The 14,170-nt window shown below is 40.4% G+C and overlaps 1 protein-coding gene across 1 annotated transcript; it reads left to right on the forward strand.

Moving 5' to 3' along the window:
- Positions 1-881: 881 nt before the first annotated feature.
- On the forward strand, positions 882-13,953 carry LOC137384160 (E3 ubiquitin-protein ligase MYLIP-like). Its single transcript, XM_068057765.1, has 7 exons — positions 882-1,352; positions 1,803-1,990; positions 9,176-9,361; positions 9,754-9,951; positions 10,285-10,449; positions 11,083-11,503; positions 12,714-13,953. Exons 1-7 carry the CDS (start codon positions 1,266-1,268, stop codon positions 12,801-12,803), a joined length of 1,335 nt encoding a protein of 444 aa, XP_067913866.1. The 5' UTR covers positions 882-1,265; the 3' UTR covers positions 12,804-13,953.
- The last annotated feature ends 217 nt before the right edge of the window (positions 13,954-14,170 follow it).

Genomic DNA, 14,170 nt, shown 5'->3' on the forward strand with positions numbered 1-14,170 from the left:
TCAGTTATGAGTCTAGATTGGCAAAGCTGGGGCTGTTCTCTTTGGAGAGAAGGCTGAGAGGAGATTTGGCAGAGGTGTTTAAAATCATGAGTGGTCTGGACAGGGAGAAACTGTTCCCATTGGCAGAAGGGTTGAAAATCAGACAACACCAATTTAAGGTGATTGGCGAAAGAAGCAAAGGCAACATGAGGAAAATCTTTTTTATGCATCAAGTGGTTAGGATCTGGAATGCACTGCCTGAGAGTGTGGTGAGTCAGAAGGGAATTGGATAATCATTTGAAGAGAAAAAAAAGCCAAGGCTATGGGGCAAAGGCAGGGAAGTGGGACTAGTTGAGTAGCTGTCACAGAGAGCTAGCACAGGCACAACAGGTTGAATGGTCTCCTTCTGTGCCGTAACCATTCTAGGATTCTATGAGATTCCACAGATAGAGGTGGAGATCTCACAGAGGTGGAGATCCTGCTGAGAGGGGGTGATCTCACAGAGAGATCCCACTGAGAGAGGTGACGATCTGAGAGAGAGATCCCATTGATAGAGGTGGAGATCCCAAAGGAGAGATCCCATTGAGAGGTGGAGATCCCAGAGAGAGAGAGAGAGAGATCCCACTGAGAGAGGGGGAGATCCCAGAGAGAGAGAGAGAGATCCCACTGAGAGAGGGGGAGATCCCAGAGAGAGAGAGAGAGAGATCCCACTGAGAGAGGGGGAGATCCCAGAGAGAGAGAGAGTGCGCTCCATTCCAGTCCTTTCCGAACTCCATTCTATTGCACCCAGCTCTATGTTACGAGGTTTCCTATTGGACGGAGTAAAATGACGCGCGTCTCCAACTGGTTCCATCATGTGTGGGTGACGTCAGGCTAGGTATTTGTCGAAAAGAAACGGGAGCAGCGCAGACAGGACTGAGAGCGGAGAGCAGGCGGGCAACAAATAGCAGACCCGGCACAGAGAGAGAGAGAGGGGGAGGGGCTGATACCGGGGGTGGGCTGGGAGCCGCGGTTAGAACAGAGAGAGAGAGAGCGGCTTGCACTGGGAGCCGGGCACTGAGCAGAACCCGGGAGCGAGAGGGGGGGGGAACCAGCCGGGGACTGACACTGAGCTGGGGGCTGGCCGAGGACCGAGACAGTCAGCGCGGATACCGGTAGCCGCGCCGGCCCTAGATGCCCGAGTGTAGCTCCCGGCATTGATTTTTGCAGTGCCGAGCCAGTGCAGGACAAGGGTACTTAGTGGTGGCGAGCGACTGATCCGGGGCCCCGGGAGCCCAGCCACCGCGATGTTGTGTTACGTGACCAGGCCCGACTCGGTGGTGATGGAGGTGGAGGTGGATCCTAAAGCAAACGGCGAGGACTGCCTGAACCAGGTGAGACCCGGGGTTGGGGGGCGCTGGGCCTGGCCGAGCCGAGCCCGGGGATCAGGTCACCCCGGCAGCCGCCGCTCCGGTTCTCCACCGCTGTGCAGCTGGCGCCAGGAGCGCTCCGGAGCTGCTGAGACATCGCTTGGTCCGGATTCAGTTTGTTTGGGGAACTTTGTGGAAGGTGACCTGTCCGCTCGGACTGTTCACCGCTGTTTTACCACATGCCGATTAGATGGTTTGTTTTGAAATCGGCCTTTTTCTAATTTTAAATCCCGAGTTCCTTCCGATTTGACTTTCTAACTAGTGAATTGAAACGCCTGGTGTTTTGTTTTGACCCCGGTTCGTGCTTGAAATTGTGTCGGGGGTCCGTGTTTTTGGAGAGGGAGCAGCGTTTCTGTGTGAGGAGCTGGGCAGTGTTTCAAAGACTTTTTGCAATCCGCTTTTCTCCTTGCCCAGGTCTGTCAGAGGCTCGGCGTTATAGAGGATGACTATTTGGGTCTGCAGTACTCTGCGAACAAAGGGGAGACTCTGTGGCTCAACCTGAGGAATAGGATCTCTCAACAGATCGAAGGGCCTCCTTATAGATTCAAACTCCGAGTCAAATTTTTTGTGGAACCTCATCTCTTACTTCAGGAGCAAACCAGGTGTGTAATTAAAAATCCCAAAGTTACTTTTAAATGTAAGTCGGCTGATTTTTGTTAAACTTTTACTTTGCATTTTGTTTGGGGTTCTAGGTTGGGAATTGTTTAGCTTGGTGATTCCTTAGAGTAGCTTGACATCTGGTTTACAAATGACCGATAGTAACCTCATCATTGGTGTGTTATTACAGGTCATTGTGGTAGAAACTAGTCCTTTTACTGCAACCAGACAGTGTTACTGGGTCCTAGTGCCCCTTGTTCAAAAATTGAGATGTTGAACCTTCTCTCTCTTTTTCCCCCCCCCCCCCCCCCTCTTTTTTTTTCTGTTGAGCTTAATGAGGATGGATGCAATCTATTTCTGAAGTTTGATTCTGCTTGGTCTGTATTGGAGCATTTGCCTGTCAGTTAGTCTTTTTTTTAGTTGATATTAGAATTTGAGATGGACTTCAATTAGTTATATCTACCTCAGTTGTTTCAAGAAAAATGTTTTGCAAGATATTCTGTTGAATAGAATGTAGCTGTACACTTCTAAATATTTTGACTGCTTAATTTCCCTTAACTTCTTATTGTGATCCTTATTCAAGTGAACTCTTAAAATAGCTTCTAAGAGTGTAGTTCACATGTAACAATGCAGGAATTGAAACCAGATAGAAGTGGATCCCCAGTTCTTAAACCCTATATGGATTACTGTTGACTGACATGGGGCTTCAAAAGACTTGCAGACAAAAGTGGAACAAATTGTCAATTTGGTTTGACTGAATTGACAGGACATTTTGTTAACCTAGTGCAGAAGAATGTACACTTGTTGTTTTCATTGTTGATGCAAGCATGATGTGGGGAGAATAATACTCTCTTTTGAAACCCTTGTTTTGGTATAACTAGTGTCATCCTCTGCCTCACCCCATCCCCAGTCAAAGTTCCATCAAATGCTGCCTTTTGCTATAAATTTTCACGAGTATTGAGAGAAGTAATGGTACCACTGTACATTTTTTTTTTAAATTGGACTTTATAAAAGCACTCTAATCAAGATCATGGAGGAATTTCTAAGACACTTTAATTTTTAATCTTGTACATTGTAAATAAGTTGCACTGGCCCAAGTGACTAGTAGTGTAGTAAAAGTAGGATTTTATTTGCATCAAACTTTTTAGACCACTGAGTGACCTGCATCCAATGTGGTACCACAACATATCTTGGCTACAGTTTCATAAGGTGTATCCAGCTGCAAATGTAACATCTGTACATGTGTTATTGCTTGCTTTGTGATTGTAATTAGAACATACGAACATAGTTAGGAGCAGGAGTAGGCCATTTGGCCCCTCGAGCCTACTCTGCCATTTGATAAGATCATGACTGATCTGATTGTGTCCTCAACTCTACTTTCCTGTCTACTTGCTATAAACCTTTGACTCCCTTGTCAATTAAGAATCTATCTAACTCCGTCTTTAAAAAATATTCAGTGACCCTGCCTCCACTGCTCTCTGAAGAAGAGAATTGCACTGACTAACAACCCTCTGGAAAAAAAATTTCTCCTCATCTCCATCTTAATTGGGAGACCCCCCAGTTCTAGTCTTTCCCATAAGGAGAAACATCCTCTCAGCATCCATCCACACTGCAAGTCCCCTCAGATCTCGTGTTTCTATAAGATCACCTCTTGTTCTAAATTCCAATGGATACGGGCCCAACCTATCCAATCTTTCCTCATAAGATAACCCCGTCATCCCAGGAATCAGTCAAGTGAACCTTTTCTGAACTGCCTAATGCAATTATGTCCTTTAAGTAAGGAGAACAAAACTGTATACAGTACTCCAGATGTGGTCTCACCAATGCCCTGTACAACTGTAGCAAAACTTGCATACTTTTATATCCCATTCCCCTTGCAATAAATGACAACATTCCATTTGCTTTCTTAATCAAGGAACTATTAATTGATATATAAAAAGAATCATGTAATCAAGGTAACTTGTAATATTGCTAGTCACTACTTCTAACTTGCATGCTTTCAAATGCTGTATTGAGCATTTTTTCTGTTTAACTATGCTGTGTAAATGCAAGGTGTTGCTGTCCTTGTGATATATCTTGAATCTGCCAAATGAGTACTTGGATTGCAGGCAGGTTTGTCTGAAACTTCTGGAGAAAGGAGTGGTGATGCTTCAACTGACAGAAGATTCATTCATTTGGCTAACTTTTTTTTATCACTTGTTTGCTGAGCATGCTGTTTTGTCTCTGCGTAATCACCTACCTTAGTTGAATGTGAATGTATTAGTATTCTGACATCAGTCTAAGACTGTGTGGGAGTTAGCTGGTCTTAGCAGCAGTGCTATAATTGGCCTCTGCGCTAGGGAAGGGAAAAACAAACCAACTCTTGATATCCTGATGGCTATCAGTGTGTGGAGGACTTGGGGAAATTTGACCCATGTCATATTTGAAATTCATAAAGTTCTCTCCGGATATTTACAAAGGTTCAGATTTTATGGAAATTGTGCACTTGCTATGCCAAGTTTCATGCAGCAAATCATGAGTTGCATGAGTAATCAGGAGTAGGGCCTATCTTTTAGTCCTTGTTGTACAACTCAGGCACATCTTTTAACTACTGATTTGTTTTATCTTATTTCAAACATTACCAGCAGCTGTAGTTCTGTAAACAGCTAGTCTGAAATAGCCTTGGCTAAATGCTGCAACAGTTTTTATAAATTTGGGTTCCTGGCATAATTTTGTATGCATCAGGAATTTTAGCAGAGGCCACTGGTCACACAGAACTGGTTGGAATTCTTTTAATGAATGGATAGGAAATCTTTTGGACCCAGCTGGAATCACCACCCAAATTCTTGATGGGTGGTCCTGGTACAAAACTGCACCTTGGGTAAAAATGCATAAGATCGAGCCATGGGTAGGAAAGATTTACATTTCTGATTGGGTAGCTTGTTTAAAGAAGCAAAAGTAACTTCCTGCTGAAACATCTGTAAATAGTCATTATTTGTATAACTGGTGCTCCATGATCAATTTTTAACATGCTGTCTGCTTGTCTATTCTTCTGAAAGTGGGTGGAGATGGGTGGTGTAGAATAGGGTTATTTTCTTCCCCTCCCTTTCCCTCCCTGCCATGTTGGCATAGATTTCTTTGCTTTACACAATGCCAATCACATGATTTACTGCTGGTTACTATTCTAAATTGGTAGCTCATGCATACGAATTTTTGCAACTTCGTGTAGCTTGTTCCATTTATGTTTCATGGATAATTGTGCTAATCATTTTATACACTAATATTTAGGTAGTCAGGTTCTCAAATGTTTTGTAAAATAAAATTTTGCTTGGTTCTCTAATATTTTCTCATGTTGAGATTGTTCCTCTAGTCTAAATCTGAACTCTTTAGTTTAGAAGTTCAACTTTTCCACCTCTTGGGAAAAGTTGAGGAAATTCACATGACTAAGACTCCTGACTGCAGGGTGAAAATGGGAAGCAAGTTCACTTTAGATCTTACATTTGTGTTTTGAGTTAGTTGACTGCTGGTAACCTCTGACTAACAGCCATTGGCACTCTGGGATGACAAGTCACCGCACTGCTTGCAGCAGGCCACAGTGATTGGTAGCTTCTGTTTCATTTTTATTGTTGGTTTCAGTACTGAAATTACAGGAAGACCAAATGTCATTCGGCATTTCTGTAAATGCGCTCCAAGCTGCGAGCAACATCTCTCCTTTCCTCACCCCACCCAAAAAAAAAATACAATTTCATCCCATAACCGAGCAGAGAAGCAGGAAGTTTGCTTCCTGGCCTCTGCCATTCATGCTGTTGAATTAGCTGTGGGAGAAACTGCTGGATTGATTATCTAAAATGTTCCCTCACTTAATGGGAGCAACTTGCTTTGTCTGTGCTGTCTGCAAATCAGGCAGAGATTTAAAAATAAAACTTTTTGAGCCATGATTTGCATGCACTCTGGCAGGCCAGATTAGTTCACTGATTTGCTGACCTTGCATTATCTACTTGGTTATGCTGAGGGGAACAAAGAAAAGAGACTTGCATTTATTTAGTGCCTTTCACAACCTCTGGATGTGCCAAAGCACTTACAGCTAACGAAGTGTAGTCAATATGATGGCCAGGTGATCTATCTGGTGATGGTCGTGGAACAAATATTGTCCAGGACTCTCCCACTTTTCTTTGAAATAATGCCTGAGGTCTTTTCCATCTGCCTGAAAGGGAAGATAGGACTTTGGAAAGATGACTCCTCCAACCATGCAGCACCCCCTCAGTACTGGATTGGTGTCTGCTCAGATTTTGTTTTAGTCTGAAGTGGGATTTGAACTCACCACCTTCTTATTCTTAGGCAAGAGTACTAACCACTGATCCACAGCTGACACCTGAAATATCTGGCTGATGGTCTGATCACTTTACATATGTCCCATTGTTCTGCTCGTAAGTAACTACATTTTGTTCAGTGATATGGTTTATGTTTTGGATTTATTGCTTCAAGCCAGCACTTGATGCACCATTTATGCCCCTGCTGATGTTTTGTATTTTACTGTCCTTCAGGTGAATACTTACTTGGTCTAACAAAGTATGTGCTCACTTGAGATTAGTGACTATCTGTAATGCATTAATATAAAGCATGCAACTGAACTATCTAGACTTTACCTTTCCACTGGGAAATATCTCCACTTTCTTGTGATTGCTGTAAAGTCTGATTTGTTCTAAGAACTTTCAGTTGATATCCAGGAACATTGTACAGAGGGATGTGATGCTACTCAAGTACAGACTGGTCTTTGTGATCAACTATCACTGGTTGCTTTTTTTTTTTAAACAGAGCAAGAAAACTGATCACTAATTGTACTGAACATAGTCAATTTTGAATTTGTTCCAGTGCTGTAAAGACTGCTGCCAGAATATTTCATTTTTGGGAAAGTTCAGGCACGTGTGGAAACTTCCTATCTACTGTTTGTGTTGAGGAATCCTGGGACTGATTCAAATATGGTGATAGATTCTCCTCTTGTACAAAATGTGAGCAAACAACTGCAGACAAACTTCACCCTTTCTGACATAAGAACTTGGGGAGGGGGCTGCGGGGGTCACTCTGCATAAGCTGTAGTTATGCCCTGGCTTCCAACTGTTTGGCAGCTGTTTGAGGGCCCACAATGACTAAGACTGTCTTTGTTTGAGAATCTATGCTGAAAAAGTACAATGATTCTGTGGAGGAGACACCATCCTATATTGGTTGTAGTAGATGGTCTGTCTTGAATCTATATAGTTTTGATGATCAAATGGGGTCGAGAAAGCGGGACACCCTGAGAAATTGGCCAGTCAACTGGATTGCTTTTTTTTGAAGTTGTAGCTTACTGAACTAGACTAGTTTAACTGCACTCCAGAAGCTTTTGGATTTTTCAAAATCCATTCTTTAACCTGTGTGAAACAACTTGAACTGAAAGATCCGTGAACCTTTAAATGTTAAACTGGCGTCTGCTGGACAGTGTTTCCTAGCTAGTCATGCCACTTAATATTTTTAATGTACATTCAGTGGTGTAAATGAATAGTTACTGCAGTTCTGATATTGAAACTGTTTCCTTTATTGTTGCCAATTGATGCATGTTTTGCCCTCAAGTAACCTTCTGTTTACACTGTTAGCATTTGACCGAGAGTAACCTTTTAGCAAAATATGATGTTCAGGAAGTGCTGGTCCCTCCAGCTAAATGAGGTAATAACCAACCTCACCATGTGTTGTACTGTTCCCCGTCAACAAATTTTCACTTGTTTTTCTTTTGGGCATTCTTTGAGCATTTTGTTAACCAGTTTTTTTTTTAAAAATCAATAATCTCAAATCTTTTTCTATTCACTCCCCTGCCCTGAGCTCACGCTGACTCATCTCCCCTCATATATTTTATTTTGATACTAGACTCACTCACTCTCTTCTGCTCTTGCTCTCCCCAGCCATAAGAGCATTTTGCCCTCTAGAATTGTGACATTGCAGCAGTGCTTTTCTTTTGCTATCCTGAGAATTTTAAGTGTCAGTCTGTTTAAGTCTTTGCTGTGCTCAAAGCATTGTGTGCAGAATGCCTGAGTTATGTGCTGTTCTTAAAATTTGACAACTACTCAATGGGAAAACCTAACCAACATGTTGCACTTTGAGTTCAAAGTTTGGTGTGTTAGAGCTAGTTTTGTTTCCTGTTTCAGTTCTTGCTTAGCAAGGGGAATTCCAGATTGTTATAGGAAGCGGAGCTAAACCATGCCAAACAACAACACCCATGGAATCTTAGCTGATGGCCAATATTTTGAGTGAAACTATTTATTTGAATTTTGGATAGTGACCAGTAATAGTTGTTTAAATTAGTACTTAATCACTTTTTTGGTGAACAGGTGGGAATGAATCAACTAGATGCATTTCAGTGGAAATTGCTTTTTCAGTGAAAGCTTCAGTTTGAAAACAGACCATGAGTTACATGGTCAATCAATTTCTGACAGATTTATCATGGAGCAACAGAGCAACAGAACTTATCTATCTTAACAGGCCTTGGCAGATCAGCTCTATAATTTAAGGTAGCTGTGCCACCAGCTGCATTTCCCACAAGTAGACTTGATTTAAGGGAAATAACAGTAATGATTTTAATGTAAGAAATTGTACAAATGCAGTGCAGCAATGAGAAAAACTATTTGCTAAATTGGATTATCCAGTTTACAATAACAGCTGATTTTTAAAAACATCCATTCTCTCGCCATTCACCCTGCTCAATTTTTAAATCCTGAATCTTTAGTAGAAATTGGATATATAATTTTGGGTAGAATTACTGACAGCAACTTTACTGAATGTGATTTACTTCACAGAGGAAGCCTGTTGTGATGGACAGTTACAATGTTACCTGATCAAGTGGCTTTTTTAAAATATATGATCAGAGCTCCCCTCTTTTGAATGAGACTTTAAGTCAGTCCCCTGTCTGTCAAAATTAATGTTAAAATGGATGGTGCTAATTGATGTGCAGGGGTTCTCTTATCTCTAAACAAATGCCATCAAAACATTTGCCAATTATTGCCATTTATGGGATCTTGCTGCGCACAGATTGGTTTGCATTTGGCCAACTGACTAAACTGTAAAAAGGTATTGTATAGGTACATAATCTGAATTAAATATTTATAGAATAATCGCATTCTCATTCAATAATCTACAGACCGTTGAGCTTTGAAAACTCTTTTTTCTTTTTTTTAAAACTTTAGACACCAGTTTTTCATGCATGTCCGGGATGACCTCCTAAGTGGGCGCCTACGTTGTTCACCAGAGCAGGCTGTGGACTTGAGCGCACTTCTAGCACAAGTGGAATTCGGCAACTACAATCAAAACACTGCCAATTATTCTTATGAAGACCTCTGTACAAATGACTTAAACACTACCATTTTGAGCAGGTAAGTTGACTGCATGAAGTTACAAACCGCCTTCCTTCCCAAATTTCATGTAACAGACCTCTGATTATTACAGCATTTTTGAGAAACCCAAGCCTTTTTAAAATTATCTTTGAGAACCACTTGTCAAGTCCCTGAGTTTGTATTAAAGTTCTACAGAGCTTTTTATATTTTCCTTTTTACATCTTGATCTATTTCTAATTTTTTTTATTAGATACCATGAAGCTTGACTACATTCCAAGAATTACATTTTGGGCAAGGAATGGGTTACTTAGTTTTTTGAGAACATTTTTAATTATGCTTTGTAGAAACTGAGAGAAATGACCATTTGTCCCTATCTTTTTTTAAAAATTTGACCAGGTAATACAAACATTGCTCTTTTTCTGTTTCAACAGTATTGTTGCAAAACACAAGGGATTGGAAGGAATGAGTCAATGCACAGCTGAGTATCGGGTTCTACAAATTGTATGCACATTGGAGCACTATGGTGTGGAATGGCATCCAGTAAAAGATGGTGATGGACAGAAGATGATGATTGGTGTGGGGCCTGATGGCATATCTGTCTGCAAAGAGAACTTGAGTCTAATTAACAGGTAAATAGCACTAACTACTTAGATTTTTATAAACTCACTTCTGATGTCAATCCAAGGATTTTTATTCATTTTATAAATTTAAAATTTCTTTTACTTAAACTTGTAATAGATTGCTAGATAATAGATATAATGAAGGTTAAGCTAGATTCTCTTTTCCTGCCCCAGTCTCTATCCAGTTCCTGCCAACTACCCTGTAAAGTACTTTTGAGATGTCTCTGTATAATCAGTGATAAAAGAAATGTGTGTTTGTATAGGAAAAGATTAATATTTAAAGCAAAATCACTTAGTTTTGTTTTCAAGATGGCTTTTAACATTCTGATTTTTACCATGTAGGATTTCATACCCTATTATCCAAATGGCAACCCAATCTGGGAAAAACGTTTACCTTACCATCACCAAGGAGTCTGGTAGCAGTATAGTGTTAATGTTGAAGCTGATCAGCACCAGAGCAGCAAGTGCCCTTTACCGTGCTATAACTGAAACCCATGCTTTTTACAGGTATACTATACATGCTGTTAGTGCAATTTAATCTTCATTACACATAAGTGCTGCCCTGCATTAATTACACCACTAACCTTTTTATCTGTAATGGATTCTTTGCACTTATTTTGGAGTTGGTTTGTTTGTCATGGGGACTTGTGTCTTGAAGATAAGTATAGATGTGTGTGTTCATGTGCATTATCCTCACGTTTGCTGAAATTCAGGTGGTCTTTGATTTTGTTTTATCTTTAAACCAACTTTACTGTTTATAGAAGCAGGGCTCCCAACAATTCAGTGCCATTTTGATAGTTTGATTTTGGGTTCAAAACCTGTGCTATCTTAAAACTAAAATAAAAGCAAAATACTGCGGATGCTGGAAATCTGAAACAAAAACAAGAAATGCTGGAATCACTCAGCAGGTCTGGCAGTATCTGTGGAAAGAGAAGCAGAACGTTAACTCTGCTTCTCTTTCCACAGATGCTGCCAGACCTGCTGAGTGATTCCAGCATTTCTTGTTTTTGTTTCTATCTTAAAACTAAATGATTTGGTACTCTTGCAAACCTGGTAGTATGGAGTGCACCTTTTTTTCCTCTGTTTTAACTTTTATTTCATTATAATCTGGAATTTTAACTGAATTAATATTCTCTTCAGGTGTGACACTGTCACAAATGCTGTCATGATGCAATACAGTAGAGATTTCAAGGGCCATCTTGCTTCTTTGTTTCTCAATGAAAACATCAATCTGGGTAAGAAATATGTCTTTGACATCAAACGCACATCCAAGGAGGTTTATGACCATACTCGAAGAGCTTTATATAATGCTGGCATTGTAGACTTCATTCCACAAAATAATCAAGATGGCCAGAACTCTCCCCTCAAATCTTCAGAGAATGAATTGAACTGTAACAGTTGCGAAGGGCTGAGCTGCCAGCAAAGCCAGGTGCTCCAAGAAAAGCTTCGGAAGCTTAAAGAAGCATTATTGTGCATGGTCTGTTGTGGTGAAGAGATTAATACAGCCTTCTGCCCATGTGGGCACATGGTTTGCTGCAATACTTGTGCTACTCAGCTACAGGTAAGATTGTTTTGGGATATTTAACATCTTTAAATAGGAGTCATTTTATTAGACAAATCCTCATCCTCATCAAGACCACCTACTTCCACCTCTAACATCACCACCTGTCTCTGCCTTGCCTCAGCTCATCTAAAACCCTCATCCTTGCCTTTTTGTTGCCTTTAGATTTGACTATTTCAGTGCTCTGGCAAATCTTGCGTCCTCTAAACGTGAGCTTATCCAAGTCTCTGCTGCCCATGTCTTAACTCGCGTCAAGTCCTGTTCCCAGTAACCCCTGTGCTCGTTGACTGCCTTTGGTTCCCAGGCAATGCTTTTGATTTTTAAATCCCTCCATGGCCTCGCCTTCCCTATCTCTGCAATCTCCTCCAGCCTTGCAACCCTCAGATCTGTGATCCTCCAATTGTGACCTCTTGTGAATCCCTGATTTAAATTGCTCCACTAATGGTGCCTGTACTGTCAGCTACCTAGGCCCCAAGATCTGAGATTCCTTCCCTGAACCCCTCTGCCTCTTGACTTTTTGTTTTACGAACTTTTTTAAAACCCAGCTCTGACTAAGCTTTTGGTCACCTGTCCTAATATCTCCTTGTGTTGCTCTGTTGAATTTTATTAAAGCTTCTGTGAAGTGTCTTGGAAGATTTTTACTACCTTTCTTGAAAGTATAGTAAGGCTACTAGTATCCCAATTTCTTAAGTTAAATAAATGTTATGCCCATCTATTTGTTCCTCAGACTTAAAGCAACATTGAACATGGTGCTTGAACTATCTTTCCCACCACTGATTTACTACCTCCAGTTTAAAAATCCAGCAGCTAATTCAGGGAGGCAAAGCTGCAGGTCCTCTGCCTTGAGTCAGGATGCCATAACTGATTATAATTCCAGTGAGTTAACAACTTTTTAATTTTTAGCTGGCAGTACCCTCCTTTTTTTTTAAAGGCTGGTAGTGAATCCCTATCCAGAGCAGTGACTCTGGGGGTGGAATACTTCCTGGCATCTAACCTAACTTTTTCTATAGGGCTTATTGGATAGATGCTGTGTAGTACATATACATCACAATTTTTGCTTCAGGATTTTCTAGAGTCATAGAGAGATACAGCACTGAATTTTGTACCTTTTTTAAAACATTTTACTCAAATGGAAAATCATAAAGCTTCAGATTCTGTTGGTCTTGAAGTAGTTTATTTGCACTAAACTACCTAAATATCTTTTTACCAGGCATGTCCAGTTTGTCGTTCTGAAATTGATCATGTTCAGCATGTATTTCTACCCACATGTGCCAGTCTGCTCAACCTTACTGTAATTTGAACAATCGAGGGTCAGCACCTGTGACTGGATGATCTTCAGAGTTAACCCACACTACAGAAGAAACTAAGAAGCACTCCCATGTTTGTCCCAATGCAAATACAGTAGCTTGTTCAGGCCCTCTTGCAGTTCTCATCTCCGCAGATTGTCAAAGCTTTTGGCAGGACTGTTGCAAGACATTGAAGATTAAGGAACTTCTGTCCAGATGGTATTAAAAGACTGGTCAATTTTAAAACCCTTCTCAACCAATTGATGAGATGTATCCGTTAACCTGATAAAATTGTACTGCAGCATTTTTTCTTTCAGAAGCTTGTAATGGAGAAGTGGTGACACTGCCTGATAACTGAAAACTGTCCTTTTTTCTTGGATTATCCATCCATAGTGTTAAACTTTTATTCTATTTTGTTCTGATGTGCTTTTTAAAGAAAATGAGATTTTTTTAAACTTTAGGTTTTTGTAATTGAGTACAATGGCACCAAAAATTAACATTGGTGCAATGGAGCAGAATCATTTTGAGGTGTGTAATAGCTTTACTCATCCTTTCTTAAAAAAAAAACAATTGCGAGGTGGAAATGCTGTATTTTAAATCTGTTTTTGCAATTATTATGATCTATCCACAGCAGAGAAAGTATTTTTAATTCTGCAATATGCAATTTCAGTAGTTCTACACCCCCCTCATAGGCATGAAAAAATGCTGAAGTATGAAAGCAAGGATTGAATTCTTTAAAATGGGGTTTGGTTACTAAGTTTTTCCACCCTCGAGTGTATGGTCAGTAGAATTTTTCAGGTGCAAAGACTTGCTAGCAGACCAATTTGTGCAATTCTGGCTGCTTTGAGGCTAGGAATAAACTACAGTGTCACTTTATTGAGGAATTTCCAAAATGTATTGTTCATAGGGTTGCCTTAATGTAGCAGCAATGGTAGACTCTATCTGTTTATGTACAGATCTTTGCACAGATGTTTCAGACTTTAAAAATATATATATTGTTGCCTGTCATGTTAGCACATAGCCTCTTGCTCAAGGGGCATCTATTTTTTCACTTTGTATAAATGAGGTTTGTTTCCATTTGAAGCAAAAACATTGTCTAAGCTAGATTTAACTTTTTATATTCCTTTTAAAATGTGTTAATAAAAGTTTGTATCCATTATGAAATGTTATCTGATTCAAGGGTTCATTGCAGAACATTTAATGTCTCTCTATGGGGCATGTTGGGCCATAGCTCAATGAGAAGTCTCCCTGGTAGATTTTTTTTTTCCCCCCTCATCTTCCTTGCTAATCCATTTGTGTGCTGTAATGAGTCCTCTACAAATTGTGTTTCAGTACACTACCACACTGCTGGCAGGTGTTTTTTTGTGTGGGGTGGTGGTGG

This window comes from Heterodontus francisci, chromosome 2, assembly GCF_036365525.1.
Source record: "Heterodontus francisci isolate sHetFra1 chromosome 2, sHetFra1.hap1, whole genome shotgun sequence".
Taxonomy (NCBI): Eukaryota; Metazoa; Chordata; class Chondrichthyes; order Heterodontiformes; family Heterodontidae; genus Heterodontus; species Heterodontus francisci.

Excerpts from the sequence above, each read along its gene's own strand:
- LOC137384160 (XM_068057765.1), top strand. The coding sequence starts at position 1,266 with ATGTTGTGTTACGTGACCAGGCCCGACTCGGTGGTGATGGAGGTGGAG. Across the intron at positions 9,952-10,284 it reads AACTTGAGTCTAATTAACAG|GATTTCATACCCTATTATCC; the intron begins GTAAATAGCACT and ends TTTACCATGTAG. Across the intron at positions 10,450-11,082 it reads GAAACCCATGCTTTTTACAG|GTGTGACACTGTCACAAATG; the intron begins GTATACTATACA and ends TATTCTCTTCAG.